The sequence below is a fragment of the Lethenteron reissneri genome, chromosome 1 (assembly GCF_015708825.2).
Source record: "Lethenteron reissneri isolate LAM-NWPU_2019-01 chromosome 1, ASM1570882v1, whole genome shotgun sequence".
NCBI classification, from domain to species: Eukaryota; Metazoa; Chordata; class Hyperoartia; order Petromyzontiformes; family Petromyzontidae; genus Lethenteron; species Lethenteron reissneri.
In genome coordinates, this window is record NC_083779.1 from 1,316,277 (window position 1) to 1,337,683 (window position 21,407).

The 21,407-nt window shown below is 51.7% G+C and overlaps 1 protein-coding gene and 1 non-coding gene across 4 annotated transcripts; both read right to left on the reverse strand.

The window, feature by feature from the left end:
• Window positions 1–291: 291 nt before the first annotated feature.
• LOC133362783 (uncharacterized) lies at window positions 292–18,191 on the reverse strand. 3 transcript variants are annotated; one of them, XM_061547677.1, is made up of 7 exons: window positions 17,790–18,191; window positions 16,500–16,522; window positions 6,934–7,131; window positions 4,918–5,405; window positions 3,194–3,724; window positions 1,970–2,180; window positions 292–618 (listed from the first exon to the last, which is right to left on the reverse strand). In XM_061547677.1, the coding sequence occupies exons 3-7, from the start codon at window positions 7,116–7,118 to the stop codon at window positions 396–398; spliced, it is 1,638 nt and encodes a 545-aa protein (XP_061403661.1). In that variant the 5' UTR covers window positions 7,119–7,131; window positions 16,500–16,522; window positions 17,790–18,191; the 3' UTR covers window positions 292–395. The 3 variants fall into 3 exon arrangements, with proteins under 3 accessions (XP_061403661.1, XP_061404213.1, XP_061403063.1); XM_061548229.1 differs by lacking the exon at window positions 16,500–16,522; XM_061547079.1 differs by lacking the exon at window positions 17,790–18,191 and having other exon boundaries at window positions 16,500–16,878.
• Window positions 18,192–20,852: 2,661 nt separating this feature from the next.
• On the reverse strand, window positions 20,853–20,926 carry TRNAI-AAU (transfer RNA isoleucine (anticodon AAU)). The gene has a single exon. It is a non-coding gene; the product is annotated as a tRNA-Ile (tRNA).
• Window positions 20,927–21,407: the final 481 nt, after the last annotated feature.

A 21,407-nucleotide genomic window follows, 5' to 3' on the forward strand; every position in this document is an offset into this window, starting at 1 on the left:
CCTGCATACCAGGCGAGGGAGTTAACATCTCTCACCACAGTTAACATCTCTCACCACAGTTAACATCTCTCACCACAGTTAACATCTCTCACCACAGTTAACATCTCTCACCACAGTTAACATCTTTCACCACAGTTAACATCTCTCCACCGCGCGACGGATGCCTCGTAGAAGAAGTCCAAGTCCAAGTCTGTGCGTCCGCTCGGTCCGCGAGCCTCCCCCCGCCTGCCCCGGCCACCCGCCCCCTTCCCCCCCACCGACCGTCTCGGACGTTTCCCCTCTCCCCTTGACCCCGCCGGTAAAACGGGCGGCGGGAGAGAGAGAGCGAAACGGCGGCCACCACGGCCTCGCCCCCCTGCGATTAGCGCCGGGGGCTGCGGGCCGTCTCCAGCGGCTCAGCTGCCCCACCACTGCACCTCCGGGGGCACGTGGGGGGGTGGCGGCGAGCGGGCCCCCGTCCCCCCGTGGCCCCCGTCGTCGAGGCCGCCGTGCGGGCCGGCCGGCCCCAGCGTGAAGAGGCAGTAGAGCGCGTGGCAGAGCATCGCGAGCGACGGGGCGAAGCTCAGGCAGAAGCCGAAGCCGGCGTAGCAGCTCCTGATGGTGGCCCAGAACACGAGGCTGGGTCACGGGCACGGACACGGAGGGGGCAAGATAAGAGATCACCCCCCCACCACCACCACCACCACCTTTGCCGTTGGGGGCAAGGGCTGTTAGTGAGCTGAACTAAAACTTTCTATTATAATAATTGTTTTTTTACCCTTCTATCTGGCAACAAAACTGACACCTTTTTACAAGGAGTCATGTTTGCATATACCACAATACCTGCAGTCATAATGCAAACAAAAAACACAACTGATAATGTGCACTGTCCTTGAAGTTGATTGGTCCACACCCGAGACAGCTTTCCTTAGAGCCTAGTCTCACATGGGTTGGACCAGATGACGCCAAAAGGCGCACAACTCAAAGACAATGCACCATCAGAGTATGAGAGCTCGGGGTGAGCATTTACTGGCAAATGAGGTTCCAATGGTGTAAAACTTTCTATTTCACCAGGTGAGGCCTACACTTGAGTGGATGTTGTGGTTGTTATCTTGTGGTTGTTTTTGTTTTTTGACTTGCATCCCACTGGGATTTTTGCACACAGTGTTGGTGTACGATGCTTTTTCTGCAATATTTTGCCATCTTTTCTTGGATTTTCTGTTTGCATTCAGTCACATAGTCACTTTAAGATGTTTTTTGTTCATGTTTTAGTTTTTTGTTTGTTGCGGTTGCACCCGATTCAAGAGCCGAATGGCTCACAGGGCTATACCTAATAAATGACCTTGAACTTGAAGTGCTGTAGCTCTTTTTCAGAAGCGATCTGCCAATTGACAAATGACGGCTCAACCATCTTGGCTTTGTCACGTGTAAATTTAAAGCGGCCACATTTGGGGCAAGTGCTGTTAGCAAGTAAAAAACTAAGCTAATCTATTCTTGATTCTACCAGGTAAGGCTCAGACTTGAGCCGCGTAGCTGCTTCTAAGCAGAGACCTGTCCGTCGCAAACGACAGCGCAACGGAGCGGCTTCACCATCGCCGCGTGCGGAATGTTTTGTTCCAGCTGCGGTTCTAAATGTGGAGGGGAAAAAGAAAACCTCAGGACCCTTGTAAAAATCCACGCGAGCACAGGGAGAGAGAGAGAGAAACACGCAAACTCCTAATATACATCCATAATAGAGGTGTTTTGGGTTAGATCGCGTAAAAACCCCAAAAAACTCTTTTACGGATGATATTGGTCACAAAAAGCCTGTGTGTTAAACTCCTAATATACAGGCATCGGTCAGGATAGGGATGGAACCCGCGACATCCTGCATACCAGGCGAGGTAGTTAACGTCTCGCCAGCCCAGAGAGCGATTGACACGCAAACTCCAAATATACGTCAGGAATCCACCGCCTGGCGTCTCTCCGCTCATCCCACCGCTCCCCTCACCGTGAGATCACAAAGAGTGCGGCCGTGACGAGGACGAGAGGCAGGAAGTGTGGCTCCACGTTGAGCGCCAGCACGAGTGCCGCCAGCAGGTGCAGCAGCAGCTGCTGGGCCGTGTCGCTCACGAACGCGCGCTGGGCACGCACGGTGGACGTCCCCGCGGCACCACCTCGCAGCTGCCGCAGCAGCAGCGCCAGCCCCGTCGCCAGCATGCCTGGCGGTGGCGGAATGCAAAGACAAAGATGCTCGCGTATTGTAGCTCGCGATAGAACGTCGCGGGGGGGGGGCAAGTGCCGCTAGTGGCAGGTGCCGGCCAGGCACGGGGCGCACGACGGGCTGGGTGGCCAGAAACGCGCCCGCCCGGCCGCCTCATTTGAGGCCGAGTCGACCTATGGGCGGCCCAGATAATCGGCACTGGTGCTGATAGCCGTGAGTGGGAATTGAACTGGGTTCATGGCGCAGCGCGCGAAACGCCATTCATGGCGGAGACGTCACGACGGCGCTTGTGCCAGGCTAGGTGCACTTTGAGGCCACGTGAAGTGTCGATGTCTCGCTGGCTGGAGGTCACGGGACAGACCCGGGTGGCGCCATGGGGTCGGCTGACTGAGATGACCGGCAGATTAGCCAACCGTGCTCCCCACTTTGCCAACTTTCTGCGTTTTGACGGAGAGTTGAACAAGACCTACCTCTCACACGCACAAAGCAAATATAGGCAGCAGTCCGCATCTCCACACGTGAAGACATATTTGACTCTCTCGACTCGTTGTTGGCTTTCCAAACGAATGTTATTTGCAAGCGGCGTTTGTCTCGTCGAAGAAACACTGACGGTGGTTTCGCCCCTTTTGGAGTCATCAGCACGAACACGATCCCAACCTCCGGCACTTCCTTCATCACGGGCGGCTGAACCCAAGAATCGAACTCAGAATCGCAACAGCAGCGTCTGTCGACCCGTGCCAGCGACCCTGCAACCCCTTGGCCGTGGTGACCTCAGCAACGCTCGCGACCCCGACGATTCTACGACCCCGGCGACCCCAGTGACTTCGACGATTCCCCGACCCCAACAATTCTGTGACTCCAGCTACAAAGCGACCCCACGACCCCAACCGCCCGGGCAACGTCGCAACCCCAGCGACCCCGACGACTCCACGAATTTGTCGATTCCGCGACCTCCGGCGACCCCCAGCGGACCCCCCCCCCGCCCCGCAACCCCCGCGCCGACCCACCCACCCAGCACGAGCGGCAGCAGGGCGAGGGCGCCGCAGCGGAGCGCGTAGGCCAGCCGCTCGGCCGTCGTCGGCGCGGCCGCCCTCCACGGCGCCAGGGCGCTCCACGGCAGCGCGGCGAACGCGGCGTAGGCCAGGCACGGCGCCAGCAGCAGCGCCAGCGCGCACGAGCCCAGCGAGCGCCAGCACCGCCGCCCGCCGTCGCGGCCGCCCGTCCCGTCTCCGCCTCCCGGTTCGGATCCGCGGCGACAGCAGCAGAAGAAGCGGCCGGAGTCCCGCCGGCGCTTGCCGGCGCCGCGGTCGGCGCCGTCGTCGGCGCCGTCGTCCCTCCGCCGCTTCTCCTTCTTGTGGAGCACGGCGCGCACGGTGGCCATCTCGTCCGCGTCGGCCTCGCGCAGGATCAGCTCGAAGCTGTCGTCTCCTTCGAGCGACGAGGTGGAGAACGGCTCCAGCAGCCGCCAGCTTCGCGGGGGCGCCGCGTGGTTCCAGTGGCGGACGTCGTCACGGCCGCCTCCTCCTCCTCCTCCATCTCCACCTCCTCAGCGAGCGGTGAAACACACGACAACAGCGGCATCGCAAGGCTCAGACACAGAATGTTGTATAGACACTGCAGGAGGAGAAGGAGGAATCCGATGAGCTCCGAAACTCACAGATGTCCAGTCGGGGGTTATGGGGTAAGCACGTGACAACAAACAGCACACACACACGACAGGAGTGAAACGTACAAGACAGGTAAAACAAATAAACCCAAACACAAAAACAAATACAACACGAAGCCATCCCCATCCTACGATGCAAAGCCCACCGAGGTATTCACTTATTTTTCAGAAGCGACTTGGCCACAAATGATAGCTCAACAAAGTGGCTCACCATCATTTGCCCACTTAACACAGCTAAATAATCCAAAAAAGACGTTGACACGGGAGCGGCTTCTTCTTTCGCGCGGATTAACAACAGCGGATTCAAGGCGTCGTTTTAGATTTGCTATCCACTCGAATTGCCGTCTGTTCAGACGCGGAGTGGATCTGCTCCAATCCTCCCTCAACGGATCAAAGACAACAGCAGTGGAGTGTTTACGGAGTGGCAACGGCTCAGCCGCTGAGCTGGCGAGATGTTAACTACCTCGCCTGGTATGCAGGAGGTCGCGGGTTCCATCCCTACCCTGACCGATGCCTGTATATTAGGAGTTTAACACACAGGCTTTCGTGACCAATATCATCAATAATAGAGACTTTTTGGGTTTTTACGCCATCTAACCCAAAAAACGTCTGTTATGGATGTATATTAGGAGTTTGCGTGTCTCTCTCTTTCTCTCCCCGTGGTCGCGTGGATTTCTCTCTGGGTCCTCCGGTTTTACTTCCCCCCTCCACATTTGGAATCGACGTCACGCGTTTCGACCATTCGGCTGTCCATTTCCCGCGTGACCACGATGATGAGCCACTTCGTTGAGCTGTCATTTGCGATGGGCAGGTCGCTGCTGAAAAAGAGCTACACCACTCAAGTGTAGGCCTCACTCGAGTGGGCCTTAACTGGTCAAATAAACAAATAGTTTGGAGCGGCTGACCCGTTGGGAGAGCCCGTTCAGCGGCGTTATTCGCCCAACGCGCTCCAGGAAGGGCACGGGAAGGAAACATTAAAGAGCTTCACAGCTCATCGGATTCCTCCTCCGGTACAAATAAACATTCCGATTCTGTTTTCTGATTCTGATTCTGCACAGGCGTGTGTCACCTGCGTCCCAGCGATGGTGTCGGCCCGCCTCCTCCTCCTCCTCGCCGTGCCTCCGCCGCTGATGACTGTGGTTCTGCTGCAGCTGCTGCTGCTGGTGGTGGTTGTAGTGGTTGTTGTTGTAGTGGTTGTGGTGGTTGTGGTGGTGGTGGCGGCGGCGCCCCGCCACGTAGCTCCCGTGGGCGCTGGCGGGCGCCGGCGACCAGCCGTCGTCGTACGAGACGTCGGTGGTGACGCCGCCGCCGCCGCCGTCTTCACCGTCTTCGCCGCACCGCTCCTCCGGACTGGACGAGTTGGTGTCGGCGACGCAGTAATGGCACGGCATGGAGAGACCGAGCTCGGCCGCTTTCACGCAACACGACGCGTCTTCCTCCTCCTGCTGCTGCTGCGAGTGGATGTCCGGAGCGAAAGTGAGGATGCGCTTGCACCGGGGCTGTGCGGCTGGCGCAGGGAGGTGCTGGCTCCACTGGCGAGGCAGGGTGCTGTACGGGCTGCCGGGGGCAGCAGAGGGGAGAGACGTGGCGAGAGTAGCATATCGACAAGGCTCGATTATTGCGGCTCAATACTCTACGGGACGTCTGGTAAAAAAAAAAAACTTCGCAAGCTGCAGCGTGGACGACATTCTCTGGCACGAGTCGTGACGGGTTACTGCGAGCTCACTCTGTGTCTGTCCAGTGCTCGCTGAGCTGCACTGGTTTCAGGTTGCCGAACTAACACGTTGCAAGGTCCATAATAGAGGTTTGTTGGGTTAGATCGCGTACATTTACGCGCGTAAATTTACGCGGCGCTTTCAAATGCGCTTCTGCAGCCGTCTGGAACGCTCTTCTCCGTCCGATATTAGGAAGCCACGGGGAGCTTTGCACTTTTAAATCATCGTCTAGATTGACAAAACTAATTTATTTTAGGACTGACTTTTTGTGTTTTGTTTTAATTGTCCTTGCTCCGCACCTCCGATTAGCACGACTGGCCAAGGTACAGTGCGAAAAAAGTTCAACATTCAGAGAGGACAGACAGAAACGGCGGGGGACTGGGGGTTGATTGATGATCATCAGTTGAGTTTAAACCGCTGCGGTGGGAGCGTTCACTGAACCGCTGCCAGAAGAAGCTCCCAGGACGCGGAGCGAAACGTCGGACATCGTTCCGAATGATTCGCGCAGCGCGTGGCGCGGCACAATAATACTACCGCAGGCTGTGTCTGTGAAACACAGCAGGTGAAGATGGTAATGAGGATGACGATGACGGTGATACTGATCTTGATTCCAATGCCGACGTTGCTTCATGTTGATGTAGCCGCTCACCTCGAGTTCGCAATGTCCTGATGGTGGCATCGTCTTTGTGATGTTCGCCTTTTGGCGTCTTCTGGTCTAACACCGGTTGAGACGAGGCTCTAAAGAAAGCCGTCTCTGGTGTGGACCAATCAGTTTCAAAGGCAATGCATCATCTACTACCAGAGCGTGCGTTTTGTTTGCATGTTCACTACAAGTACGTGTGGTTAATGAAGGACATGAGTCCTTGCAAAAGGTTTCAGTTTGGTGTTTTCAAATCTTAACACAACTGTTGTGTTGCCAGAAAGGGTAAAACCTATTATTATTATATGCCAACGTTGCTGCTGCTGCTGATGATGAAGATGATAATGTCGATGACAATCATGATAACAATGCTGCTACTGATCGTGCTTCCAATGCCAACGTAAGTGACAGCGCAGAACGTTGAACGGAAGCCGATGGAAACGCGGTCCAACAATGTCAGTGTATAGATGTACGTATATGGTGGACTTCTTTTGCACCGTACGTAGCAAACCGTGACTAATCGGAAGTGCGGGGGAAGGGCAACGCACTTAACACAAAAAGCGGCTCTAAAGAAATTCGTGTCAAATATATGTACGCATATTTGTTGAACCTCTTTCGCACCGTAGGAAACCAATACAACAAACTAATGACAAGAAGCAGTTCAACTTTGCTGCTGCTGCAGCTGCTGCTGCTGCTGGGGACGATGTGAAGGTGACGATGGCGCTCGCACCTCGGAGGGACGGCGCTTTGGATGTAGAGCTCTGACTCGTCCCCTCCGCTCTGTCCCAGGTTGCGGAGTTGGTTGATTATGACGCTCAGAGAGTCCTCCACGACCTTCTCTCCTCCGCCGTCGTGGTCGTCGCCGTTCTCACCACCCAGCGCCTCCATCTCCTTCAGGGTCCACGCCTCGGACATGGTACGGCTCGCCCTGGCAAGCCACACGAACACCCCACACACTCGCTGCCTCGCTCCATCTCCTCCATCTCCTCTACCGTCTCCGGCGAAGAATCCAAAGCCACCAGGGGTGTTGAGAACCTCAGAGAACCTCAGAGAAACTCTGGGCTGTTTAGAACCTCAGAGAACCTCAGGGCTGTTTAGAACCTCAGAGAACCTCAGGGCTGTGTAGAACCTCAGAGAACCTCAGGGCGGTTTAGAACCTCAGAGAACCTCAGGGCTGTTTAGAACCTCAGAGAACGTCAGGGCTGTTTAGAACCTCAGAGAACCTCAGGGCTGTGTAGAACCTCAGAGAACCTCAGGGCGGTTTAGAACCTCAGAGAACCTCAGGGCTGTTTAGAACCTCAGATAACCTCAGGGCTGTTTAGAACCTCAGAGAACCTCAGGGCTGTTTAGAACCTCAGATAACCTCAGGGCTGTTTAGAACCTCAGAGAACCTCAGGGCTGTTTAGAACCTCAGAGAACCTCAGGGGTGTTTAGAACCTCAGATAACCTCAGGGCTGTTTAGAACCTCAGAGAACCTCAGGGCGGTTTAGAACCTCAGAGACCCTCAGGGCTGTTTAGAACCTCAGAGAACCTCAGGGCTGTTTAGAACCTCAGAGAACATCAGGGCTGTTTAGAACATCAGAGAACCTCAGGGCTGTTTAGAACCTCAGAGAACCTCAGGGCGGTTTAAAACCTCAGAGAACCTCAGCGGTGTTTAGAACCTCAGAGAACCTCAGCGGTGTTTAGAACCTCAGATAACCTCAGGGCTGTTTAGAACCTCAGAGAACTTCAGCGGTGTTTAGAACCTCAGAGAAACTCAGGGCTGTTTAGAACCTCAGAGAACCTCAGGGCTGTTTAGAACCTCAGAGAACCTCAGCGGTGTTTAGAACCTCAGAGAACCTCAGGGCTGTTTAGAACCTCAGAGAACCTCAAGGGTGTTTAGAACCTCAGAGAACCTCAGCGGTGTTTAGAACCTCAGAGAACCTCAGGGCTGTTTAGAACCTCAGAGAACCTCAGGGGTGTTTAGAACCTCAGAGAACCTCAGCGGTGTTTAGAACCTTAGATAACCTCAGGGCTGTTTAGAACCTCAGAGCACCTCAGCGGTGTTTAGAACCTCAGAGAACCTCAGGGCTGTTTAGAACCTCAGAAAACCTCAGGGCTGTTTAGAACCTCAGAGAACCTCAGCGGTGTTTAGAACCTCAAAGAACCTCAGGGCTGTTTAGAACCTCAGAGAACCTCAGGGTTGTTTAGAACCTTAGATAACCTCAGGGCTGTTTAGAACCTCAGATAACCTCAGGGCTGTTTAGAACCTCAGAGAACCTCAGGGCTGTTTAGAACCTCAGATAACCTCAGGGCTGTTTAGAACCTCAGAGAACCTCAGGGCTGTTTAGAACCTCAGAGAACCTCAGGGGTGTTTAGAACCTCAGATAACCTCAGGGCTGTTTAGAACCTCAGAGAACCTCAGGGCGGTTTAGAACCTCAGAGAACCTCAGGGCTGTTTAGAACCTCAGAGAACCTCAGGGCTGTTTAGAACCTCAGAGAACATCAGGGCTGTTTAGAACATCAGAGAACCTCAGGGCTGTTTAGAACCTCAGAGAACCTCAGGGCGGTTTAGAACCTCAGAGAACCTCAGCGGTGTTTAGAACCTCAGAGAACCTCAGCGGTGTTTAGAACCTCAGATAACCTCAGGGCTGTTTAGAACCTCAGAGAACTTCAGCGGTGTTTAGAACCTCAGAGAAACTCAGGGCTGTTTAGAACCTCAGAGAACCTCAGGGCTGTTTAGAACCTCAGAGAACCTCAGCGGTGTTTAGAACCTCAGAGAACCTCAGGGCTGTTTAGAACCTCAGAGAACCTCAAGGGTGTTTAGAACCTCAGAGAACCTCAGCGGTGTTTAGAACCTCAGATAACCTCAGGGCTGTTTAGAACCTCAGAGAACCTCAGGGGTGTTTAGAACCTCAGAGAACCTCAGCGGTGTTTAGAACCTTAGATAACCTCAGGGCTGTTTAGAACCTCAGAGCACCTCAGTGGTGTTTAGAACCTCAGAGAACCTCAGGGCTGTTTAGGACCTCAGAAAACCTCAGGGCTGTTTAGAACCTCAGAGAACCTCAGCGGTGTTTAGAACCTCAAAGAACCTCAGGGCAGTTTAGAACCTCAGAGAACCTCAGGGTTGTTTAGAACCTCAGATAACCTCAGGGCTGTTTAGAACCTCAGAGAACCTCAGGGTTGTTTAGAACCTTAGATAACCTCAGGGCTGTTTAGAACCTCAGAGAACCTCAGGGCTGTTTAGAACCTCAGAGAACCTCAGCGGTGTTTAGAACCTCAAAGAACCTCAGGGCTGTTTAGAACCTCAGAGAACCTCAGGGTTGTTTAGAACCTCAGATAACCTCAGGGCTGTTTAGAACCTCAGAGAACCTCAGGGTTGTTTAGAACCTTAGATAACCTCAGGGCTGTTTAGAACCTCAGATAACCTCAGGGCTGTTTAGAACCTCAGAGAACCTCAGGGCTGTTTAGAACCTCAGATAACCTCAGGGCTGTTTAGAACCTCAGAGAACCTCAGGGCTGTTTAGAACCTCAGAGAACCTCAGGGGTGTTTAGAACCTCAGATAACCTCAGGGCTGTTTAGAACCTCAGAGAACCTCAGGGCGGTTTAGAACCTCAGAGAACCTCAGGGCTGTTTAGAACCTCAGAGAACCTCAGCGCTGTTTAGAACCTCAGAGAACATCAGGGCTGTTTAGAACATCAGAGAACCTCAGGGCTGTTTAGAACCTCAGACAACCTCAGGGCGGTTTAGAACCTCAGAGAACCTCAGCGGTGTTTAGAACCTCAGAGAACCTCAGCGGTGTTTAGAACCTCAGATAACCTCAGGGCTGTTTAGAACCTCAGAGAACTTCAGCGGTGTTTAGAACCTCAGAGAAACTCAGGGCTGTTTAGAACCTCAGAGAACCTCAGGGCTGTTTAAAACCTCAGAGAACCTCAGGGCTGTTTAGAACCTCAGAGAACCTCAGCGGTGTTTAGAACCTCAGAGAACCTCAGGGCTGTTTAGAACCTCAGAGAACCTCAAGGGTGTTTAGAACCTCAGAGAACCTCAAGGGTGTTTAGAACCTCAGAGAACCTCAGCGGTGTTTAGAACCTCAGATAACCTCAGGGCTGTTTAGAACCTCAGAGAACCTCAGGGGTGTTTAGAACCTCAGAGAACCTCAGCGGTGTTTAGAACCTTAGATAACCTCAGGGCTGTTTAGAACCTCAGAGCACCTCAGTGGTGTTTAGAACCTCAGAGAACCTCAGGGCTGTTTAGAACCTCAGAAAACCTCAGGGCTGTTTAGAACCTCAGAGAACCTCAGCGGTGTTTAGAACCTCAAAGAACCTCAGGGCAGTTTAGAACCTCAGAGAACCTCAGGGTTGTTTAGAACCGCAGATAACCTCAGGGCTGTTTAGAACCTCAGAGAACCTCAGGGTTGTTTAGAACCTTAGATAACCTCAGGGCTGTTTAGAACCTCAGAGAACCTCAGGGTTGTTTAGAACCTCAGAGAACATCAAGGGTGTTTAGAACCTCAGAGAACCTCAAGGGTGTTTATAACCTCAGAGAACCTCAGGGCTGTTTAGAACCTCAGAGAACCTCAGGGATGTTTAGAACCTCAGATAACCTCAGGGCGGTTTAGAACCTCAGAGAACCTCAGGGGTGTTTAGAACCTCAGAGAACCTCAGGGCGGTTTAGAACCTCAGATAACCTCAAGGCTGTTTAGAACCTCAAAGAACATCAGGGCTGTTGAGAACCTCAGAGAACCTCAGGGCTGTTTAGAACCTCAGAGAACGTCAGGGCTGTTTAGAACCTCAGAGAACCTCAGGGCTGTGTAGAACCTCAGAGAACCTCAGGGCGGTTTAGAACCTCAGAGAACCTCAGGGCTGTATAGAACCTCAGATAACCTCAGGGCTGTTTAGAACCTCAGAGAACCTCAGGGCTGTTTAGAACCTCAGATAACCTCAGGGCTGTTTAGAACCTCAGAGAACCTCAGGGCTGTTTAGAACCTCAGACAACCTCAGGGGTGTTTAGAACCTCAGATAACCTCAGGGCTGTTTAGAACCTCAGAGAACCTCAGGGCGGTTTAGAACCTCAGAGAACCTCAGGGCTGTTTAGAACCTCAGAGAACCTCAGGGCTGTTTAGAACCTCAGAGAACATCAGGGCTGTTTAGAACATCAGAGAACCTCAGGGCTGTTTAGAACCTCAGAGAACCTCAGGGCGGTTTAGAACCTCAGAGAACCTCAGCGGTGTTTAGAACCTCAGAGAACCTCAGCGGTGTTTAGAACCTCAGATAACCTCAGGGCTGTTTAGAACCTCAGATAACTTCAGCGGTGTTTAGAACCTCAGAGAAACTCAGGGCTGTTTAGAACCTCAGAGAACCTCAGGACTGTTTAGAACCACAGAGAACCTCAGCGGTGTTTAGAACCTCAGAGAACCTCAGGGCTGTTTAGAACCTCAGAGAAACTCAAGGGTGTTTAGAACCTCAGAGAACCTCAGCGGTGTTTAGAACCTCAGAGAACCTCAGGGCTGTTTAGAACCTCAGAGAACCTCAGGGGTGTTTAGAACCTCAGAGAACCTCAGCGGTGTTTAGAACCTTAGATAACCTCAGGGCTGTTTAGAACCTCAGAGCACCTCAGCGGTGTTTAGAACCTCAGAGAACCTCAGGGCTGTTTAGAACCTCAGAAAACCTCAGGGCTGTTTAGAACCTCAGAGAACCTCAGCGGTGTTTAGAACCTCAAAGAACCTCAGGGCTGTTTAGAACCTCAGAGAACCTCAGGGTTGTTTAGAACCTCAGATAACCTCAGGGCTGTTTAGAACCTCAGAGAACCTCAGGGTTGTTTAGAACCTTAGATAACCTCAGGGCTGTTTAGAACCTCAGAGAACCTCAGGGTTGTTTAGAACCTCAGAGAACCTCAGGGCTGTTTAGAACCTCAGAGAACATCAGGGCTGTTTAGAACATCAGAGAACCTCAGGGCTGTTTAGAACCTCAGAGAACCTCAGGGCGGTTTAGAACCTCAGAGAACCTCAGCGGTGTTTAGAACCTCAGAGAACCTCAGCGGTGTTTAGAACCTCAGATAACCTCAGGGCTGTTTAGAACCTCAGAGAACTTCAGCGGTGTTTAGAACCTCAGAGAAACTCAGGGCTGTTTAGAACCTCAGAGAACCTCAGGGCTGTTTAGAACCTCAGAGAACCTCAGCGGTGTTAAGAACCTCAGAGAACCTCAGGGCTGTTTAGAACCTCAGAGAACCTCAAGGGTGTTTAGAACCTCAGAGAACCTCAGCGGTGTTTAGAACCTCAGATAACCTCAGGGCTGTTTAGAACCTCAGAGAACCTCAGGGGTGTTTAGAACCTCAGAGAACCTCAGCGGTGTTTAGAACCTTAGATAACCTCAGGGCTGTTTAGAACCTCAGAGCACCTCAGTGGTGTTTAGAACCTCAGAGAACCTCAGGGCTGTTTAGAACCTCAGAAAACCTCAGGGCTGTTTAGAACCTCAGAGAACCTCAGCGGTGTTTAGAACCTCAAAGAACCTCAGGGCAGTTTAGAACCTCAGAGAACCTCAGGGTTGTTTAGAACCTCAGATAACCTCAGGGCTGTTTAGAACCTCAGAGAACCTCAGGGTTGTTTAGAACCTTAGATAACCTCAGGGCTGTTTAGAACCTCAGAGAACCTCAGGGTTGTTTAGAACCTCAGAGATCATCAAGGGTGTTTAGAACCTCAGAGAACCTCAAGGGTGTTTAGAACCTCAGAGAACCTCAGGGCTGTTTAGAACCTCAGAGAACCTCAGGGATGTTTAGAACCTCAGATAACCTCAGGGCGGTTTAGAACCTCAGAGAACCTCAGGGGTGTTTAGAACCTCAGAGAACCTCAGGGCGGTTTAGAACCTCAGATAACCTCAAGGCTGTTTAGAACCTCAGAGAACATCAGGGCTGTTGAGTACCTCAGAGAACCTCAGGGCTGTTTAGAACCTCAGAGAACGTCAGGGCTGTTTAGAACCTCAGAGAACCTCAGGGCTGTGTAGAACCTCAGAGAACCTCAGGGCGGTTTAGAACCTCAGAGAACCTCAGGGCTGTATAGAACCTCAGATAACCTCAGGGCTGTTTAGAACCTCAGAGAACCTCAGGGCTGTTTAGAACCTCAGATAACCTCAGGGCTGTTTAGAACCTCAGAGAACCTCAGGGCTGTTTAGAACCTCAGAGAACCTCAGGGGTGTTTAGAACCTCAGATAACCTCAGGGCTGTTTAGAACCTCAGAGAACCTCAGGGCGGTTTAGAACCTCAGAGAACCTCAGGGCTGTTTAGAACCTCAGAGAACCTCAGGGCTGTTTAGAACCTCAGAGAACATCAGGGCTGTTTAGAACATCAGAGAACCTCAGGGCTGTTTAGAACCTCAGAGAACCTCAGGGCGGTTTAGAACCTCAGAGAACCTCAGCGGTGTTTAGAACCTCAGAGAACCTCAGCGGTGTTTAGAACCTCAGATAACCTCAGGGCTGTTTAGAACCTCAGAGAACTTCAGCGGTGTTTAGAACCTCAGAGAAACTCAGGGCTGTTTAGAACCTCAGAGAACCTCAGGGCTGTTTAGAACCTCAGAGAACCTCAGCGGTGTTTAGAACCTCAGAGAACCTCAGGGCTGTTTAGAACCTCAGAGAACCTCAAGGGTGTTTAGAACCTCAGAGAACCTCAGCGGTGTTTAGAACCTCAGAGAACCTCAGGGCTGTTTAGAACCTCAGAGAACCTCAGGGGTGTTTAGAACCTCAGAGAACCTCAGTGGTGTTTAGAACCTTAGATAACCTCAGGGCTGTTTAGAACCTCAGACCACCTCAGCGGTGTTTAGAACCTCAGAGAACCTCAGGGCTGTTTAGAACCTCAGAAAACCTCAGGGCTGTTTAGAACCTCAGAGAACCTCAGCGGTGTTTAGAACCTCAAAGAACCTCAGGGCTGTTTAGAACCTCAGAGAACCTCAGGGTTGTTTAGAACCTCAGATAACCTCAGGGCTGTTTAGATCCTCAGAGAACCTCAGGGTTGTTTAGAACCTTAGATAACCTCAGGGCTGTTTAGAACCTCAGAGAACCTCAGGGTTGTTTAGAACCTCAGAGAACATCAAGGGTGTTTAGAACCTCAGAGAACCTCAAGGGTGTTTAGAACCTCAGAGAACCTCAGGGCTGTTTAGAACCTCAGAGAACCTCAGGGATGTTTAGAACCTCAGATAACCTCAGGGCGGTTTAGAACCTCAGAGAACCTCAGGGGTGTTTAGAACCTCAGAGAACCTCAGGGCGGTTTAGAACCTCAGATAACCTCAAGGCTGTTTAGAACCTCAGAGAACCTCAAGGCTGTTTAGAACCTCAGAGAACCTCATGGCGGTTTAGAACCTCAGAGAACCTCAGGGCTGTTTAGAACCTCAGAGAACCTCAAGGCGGTTTAGAACCTCAGAGAACCTCAGGGATGTTTAGAACCTCAGATAACCTCAGGGCGGTTTAGAACCTCAGAGAACCTCAGGGGTGTTTAGAACCTCAGATAACCTCAGGGCGGTTTAGAACCTCAGATAACCTCAGGGCTGATTAGAGCCTCAGAGAACATCACGGCTGTTTAGAACCTCATAGAACATCAGGGCTGTTTAGAACCTCAGAGAACCTCAGGGCTGTTTAGAACCTCAGAGAACCTCAGGGCTGTTTAGAACCTCATAGAACATCAGGGCTGTTTAGAGCCTTAGAGAACCTCAGGGCTGTTTAGAACCTCAGAGAACATCAGGGCTGTTTAGAACCTCATAGAACATCAGGGCTGTTTAGAACCTTATAGAACATCAGGGCTGTTTAGAACCTCAGAGAACCTCAGGGCTGTTTAGAACCTCAGAGAACCTCAGGGCTGTTTAGAACCTTAGAGAACCTCAGGGCTGTTTAGAACCTTAGAGAACCTCAGGGCTGTTTAGAACCTCAGAGAACCTCAGGGCTGTTTAGAACCTCAGAGAACCTCAGGGCTGTTTAGAACCTCAGAGAACCTCAGGGCTGTTTAGAACCTTAGAGAACCTCAGGGCTGTTTAGAACCTCAGAGAACCTCAGGGCTGTTTAGAACCTCAGAGAACCTTAGGCCTGTTTAGAACCTTAGAGAATATCAAGGCTGTTTAGAACCTCAGAGAACCTCAGGGCTGTTTAGAACCTCAGAATCAGAACTGTCACTTGGGGGCGCGGCGCTGGCTAGGCGATGTTAACTACCTCGCCTGGCATACAGGAGCTCGGTTGGTTCGACCGCGATGGTGCCTGTTGTGATATTCGGAGTTTGCGTGTCTCTTTCTCTCTCTCTCTCTGCCACGGTCTCGTGGATTGTTTTTGTTATCCGGGTTCTGCGTCGTTTCCTCCCCACCGCCACATCTAGAACGAACACCACGCGTCGCGAGCGGCGCTTCTTCTCCACCTGGGGTGCATCGCGCATCCCCTGGGGCCACGAGATGCCCTTTCTGGAGGTGGTGCGAGACACGGTCCAGATTTTTTGTTAGAAGGTAAATCATCGAACACACACACACATTAAGCACGGGTGCGTTGTTTCATCAAACCCCTGTGTATTTCGATTTAAAGCTTTCGTGACTGCAGGGATTCCTCTTCTTGGTTCTTTCGGTAAAGTCACGTAGAAGGGAAATAATAAAACAATAAAAATAAAACATAAAAAAAATATATATTTTATGTTTTATTTCATTATAAAATAGGAAAAATACATTTTTTTATTTTATTTTTATAATTTTATGATTAAATACATTTTTTATTACGTTTTATTTTTATTACTTTATTATTTCCCTTCTACGTGACTTTACCGAAAGAACCAAGAAGATGAATCCCTGTGTATTTATTAACATTGTAAAAAAACAAGATTACGATCCAGAAACAAAGCGTTGCGAGGCTTCAGTAAAAGTTAAGAACCGCTGGTTTAGAGCAATCGTCTGCTGCTATAAGTGTCCACGTGATGACGACGACGACGACGTCTTCATCATCAGCTGCTATCATTTGCGACGATCGTTTTTGATGGAAAAGCGACGGATAATGAGACACTGAAACGTGATCACAACGCTAGTCCCGTAATGAGTGGACGGTCTCGATTCAGAGAGAGAAGCTCCATCACTCGGCGGAGCCGTCGACCGCCACGCGTCAACTCCGCACGACCGATCTGTCCGTGCAGCGCAAAAGTTGACCGGTGGTCATCTCGCGGTAACCACCGGCCCCTTCCATGGAAACGTGGAATTTCCGCCGACGGCTTCGCTGGGACTCAGCCTCAGCGCGCTCTCCTTTTCGCCGAGAGGATGATTTGTTTAAACTTCTGAGCAAGCTGATTGCACGATTGGATGATGTACTCACCAGCGAATTGTAAGCCCGTGGTCCTGCACAAGAAACAGAGTACGTCTGGTTTTAACTACACAGCGAGTGTGTGTAGTGTGTGTAGAGTGTGTGTGTTGAGTGTGTGTAGCAGAGGTGTGGACTCGAGTCATGTGACTTGGACTCGAGTCAGACTCGAGTCATGAATTTGATGACTTCAGACTCGACTTGGACTTGCATAACAATGACTTTGTCCCACCTCTGAGGTGTGGACTCGAGTCATGTGACTTGGACTCGAGTCAGACTCGAGTCATGAATTTGATGACTTCAGACTCGACTTGGACTTGCATAACAATGACTTTGTCCCACCTCTGGTGTGTAGTGTGTGTGTGTAGAGTGAGTGTAGTGTGTGTGTAGTATGTGTGTGTAGTGTGTGGTGTGTGTGTAGTGTGTGTAGTGTGTGTGTGGTGTGTGTGGTGTGTGTGTAGTGTGTGTGTGGTGTGTGTGTAGTGTGTGTAGAGTGTGTGTGTGTTGAGTGTGTGTAGTGTGTGTGTGTAGAGTGTGTGTAGTGTGTGTGTAGTATGTGTAGTGTGTGTGTAGTGTGTGTGTAGTGTATGTGTGTGCGCGCCTGTGTGTGCGTGTGTGTGTAGGGTGTGTGTGTAGTGTGTGTAGTGTGTGTGTATAGTGTGTGTAGTGTGTGTGTAGTGTGTGTGTAGTGTGTGTAGTGTGTGTGTATAGTGTGTGTAGTGTGTGTGTAGTGTGTGTAGTGTGTGCGTGACACGCTGTTGTGTCTCACAATCTCGTGCGTGTAGTGTAGCGCGTATCCCAAGCTGCGTGGTGTGCGTGCGTGAGAAGCTGCGTGGTGTGCGTGCGTGAGAAGCTGCGTGGTGTGCGTGCGTGAGAAGCTGCGTGGTGTGCGTGCCTGAGAAGCTGCGTGGTGTGCGTGCGTGAGAAGCTGCGTGGTGTGCGTGCGTGAGAAGCTGGGTGGTGTGCGTGCGTGAGAAGCTGCGTGGTGTGCGTGCGTGAGAAGCTGCGTGGTGTGCGTGCCTGAGAAGCTGCGTGGTGTGCGTGCGTGAGAAGCTGCGTGGTGTGCGTGCGTGAGAAGCTGCGTGGTGTGCGTGCGTGAGAAGCTGCGTGGTGTGCGTGCGTGAGAAGCTGCGTGGTGTGCGTGCGTGAGAAGCTGCGTGGTGCGTGCGTGAGAAGCTGCGTGGTGTGCGTGCCTGAGAAGCTGCGTGGTGTGCGTGCGTGAGAAGCTGCGTGGTGTGCGTGCGTGAGAAGCTGCGTGGTGTGCGTGCGTGTCTCTGTGTGCCCCGCAAGCGATGCGCTACGTACGTGGAGGTGGTGGAGGTGGTGGTGGTGGTGGATGGAGGAGGTGGTGGTGGAGCTGGTGATGGTGGTGGAGGCGGTGGTGGTGGTGGAGGTGGTGATGGTGGTGGAGGTGGTGGTGGTGGATGGAGGAGGTGGTGGTGGTGGAGGTGGTGGATGGAGGTGGTGGAGGAGGTGGTGGTGGAGGAGGTGGTGGAGGTGGTGATGGTGGTGGAGGTGGTGGATGGAGGTGGTGGTGGATGGAGGTGATGGAGGTGGTGGAGGTGGTGATGGTGATGGTGGTGATGGTGGTGATGGTGGTGGTGGTGTAGGTGGTGATGGTGGAGGTGGTGGTGATGGTGGTGATGGTGGTGGTGGTAGTGGTGATGAACTCTGGAGTGGAGCGGGGCGCCAGGAGTCTCAATCCTGGCGCTCTCAACTCCTTCCCCTCGTGAGGAAACGCCCACGCGTGTAGGGGGGTGTGGGTATGTGTGTGTTCGTGTGTGTGTGGGTATGTGTGTGTGTGGGTATGTGTGTGTGGGGGTATGTGTGTGTGGGGGTATGTGTGTGGGGGGGTATATGTGTGTGGGGGTATATGTGTGTATATTCGTGTGTGTGGGGGTATGTGTGTGTGTGGGGGGGTATGTGTGTGTGGGTATATGTGTGTGTGTGTGGGGGTATGTGTGTGTGTGGGGGGGGTGTGTGTGTGTGTATGTGTGTGTGGGGTATGTGTGTGTGTGGGGGGGGGGGTGTATGTGTGTGTGTGGGGTGTGTGTTCGTGTGTATGTTTGTGTGGGGGTGTGTGTGTGTGGGGGTATGTGTGTGTGTGTGTGGGGTGTGTATGTGTGTGTGTTCGTGTGTATGTGTGTGTGGGGGTGTGTGTGTGTGGGGGTGTGTGTGGGGGTGTGTGTGTGTGTGTGGGGGTGTGTGTATGTGTGTGTGTGGGTGTGTGTGTGTGAGTGAGTATGTGTGTGTGGGGTGTTTTTGTGTGTGTGAGTATGTATGTGTGTGAGTGTGTGTATGTGTGTGTGTTCGTGAGTAGGTGTGTGTGTGTGTGTGGGGGGGTGTGTGTGTGTGTGTGTGAGTATGTGTGTGTGTGTGATTATGTATGTGTGTGTGGGTGTGTGTATGTGTATATGTGTGTGTGTGTGTGAGTGGGGAACGGTCGTGTAGTGGTTAGTGTGCTGCGAACCCGGCGACCCCAGTTCAATTCCCGTTCACGGCCACCAACATCAGTGACGATTATCTGAACCGGTCCTGGGCCTACCCTAGATCGACTCAGCCTAAAATGAGTACCTAGTGCGGTGTGTAAACATTGCTACTGGGGAGACAAAGGCGGCCAGGCGTGGTGCTGGCCACCCACCCCCTCGTGTGCCACGGTGCCGGCCTTCATAGGTGCTCGCTAACAGCACTTGCCCCAGCAGTCTGTCGAGGCTACACTGGGTGGGCAGAGGAGGCTATCTGTGTATGAATGTGTCAGTGTGTGTGTAGTTGTACAGACACATCTTGTGACAGTCAACAGCAGCAGCAGCAGCTGATGATGATGATGCTGCTGCTGCTTCACGTTCGCCGTCCACATTCCTTTGCAGCTTGAACCCGGGCAGATGGCTCCCCCCAGCGACTATGAAACGAAAATATTACTGGTAGGAACCTCCTGGTTACACCAGCCCACAGGGGATTATTGTGTCCGTCGTGCAGGGAGGGGCTGGGTGGGGAGGGTGGGGCTGGGTGGAGAGAGTGGGGAGGGGCTGGGTGGGGAGGGTGGGGCTGGGTGGAGAGAGTGGGGAGGGCTGGGTGGGGAGGGTGGGGCTGGGTGGGGGGTGGGAGGGTGGGGCTGGGTGGGGAGGGTGGGGCTGGGTGGGGGGTGGGAGGGGTGGGGCTGGGTGGGGAGGGTGGGGCTGGGTGGGGGGTGGGAGGGGTGGGGCTGGGTGGGGAGGGTGGGGCTGGGTGGAGAGGGTGGGGAGGGGCTGGGTGGGGAGGGTGGGGCTGGGTGGGGGGTGGGAGGGGTGGGGCTGAGGGGAGGGTGGGGCTGGGTGGAGAGGGTGGGGAGGGGGTGGGTGGGGAGGGTGGGGCTGGGTGGGGGGTGGGAGGGGTGGGGCTGGGTGGGGAGGGCATGCAAGATCACAGACAGCAGCATCGTACGTAGCATCATTGACACCAATGATCTAAATTGATGCATTAAAATGTTTTTGTTATTAGAAACATACTTTTTTCTCTATTTGTGTTTCTTCCTTGTGACTTTGTAGGATGAACGTTGAGTTTTACAAGGTCTGTAGTAAGGTAGGGCACTGATAAAGGGTTGACAGGCATGCTGACGCCTGTTGTATATTTGGATATGAGAATATAATAATAGGTTTTAACCTTTCCGGAAAAATGTTGAAAGAGGTCCCATATTGTATACAGTATTTGGAGTTTGCGTGTCTCTCTCCCCGTGGTCGCGTGGATTTTTCTCCGGGTCCTCCGGTTTTTCCCTCCACATTCAGAATCGACATCATCACGCGTTTAGAGTCTTTGGCTGCGATACGTTTACGCACGATAAGCCACTTAATTGGGCTATAATTTGTGGCCAAAGTAGCTTCTAAAAAAAGCTATAGCTCAGAGGGCCTTACTTGGTAAAATAAAAACTATTTGTTTATCGTTTAAAAATGATGAATAGTGGTATTAGTTTAGATCTTAAGTTTTCGTGACTGCAATGTTCCATACTCTTTTGTTCTTTCGGTAAAGTCACGTAGGTATAAAATAAATAAAACTTTTTTTTATAAAAAAAAATATTTTATTAAAAGTAATAAAAATTTTAATTAAATCACGTTTCGAAAGCAACACAAGCTTCCGTCATCAGGTGGGAAACCACAGCAAGAAATATCTTGTTACGAACGGCTCTTGTCCACTACAGTAATTTTATTTCTTGCTGTGGTTTTCCCACCTGATAGCGGAAGCTTGTGTTGCTTCCGAAACTTTGTGATTTAAAAACAATGTTATTACTTATAATTTTTTATTTTAGAAAAAATATTAAAGTTTTTTATATTAAAAAAAATTCTTATATTTTATACCTACGTGATTATTTTGACATTCTTAAAAAAAAAATAATCGTGGCCCGTACGGGGATCGAACCCGCGACCTTGGCGTTATTAGCACCACGCTCTAACCAACTGAGCTAACCGGCCAGCCGGCAACCCGATTCGTCTAAAACCTATGTATCACTCGTACTACACGGGGGAAGGATGTCATTTTAAAATAATATATACGTTGCTAAAAAACAATATATACGTTGCTAAATTTGAGAGAGACAAAACACGGAGACACATGGACAGACACATAAGCAGAGAGAGATAACACAGAGACACACATAGGCACACAGAGAAACAACGCCTGTGTTGAGGCCTTAAAATTATACGTTTTTTTATTCCAACAATATTTGACGACATGCTACGAAAAGCAAAACTGTGACGCATCGATCTTCAACTAATTATGAAGCAAAAATAACAAAAGCAACGATGTTACGATCGATCACGTGGTTTAGTAACCGTCGCCATGGGAACGAAGAGGCTTTCCGAATACATAGTCCGGACAAGCGCGTGCTGTGCGCCGATTGGACGAACGGCGCCCCACGTGATCCGCAACTCCTCCCCCGCCCACCCACCCGGC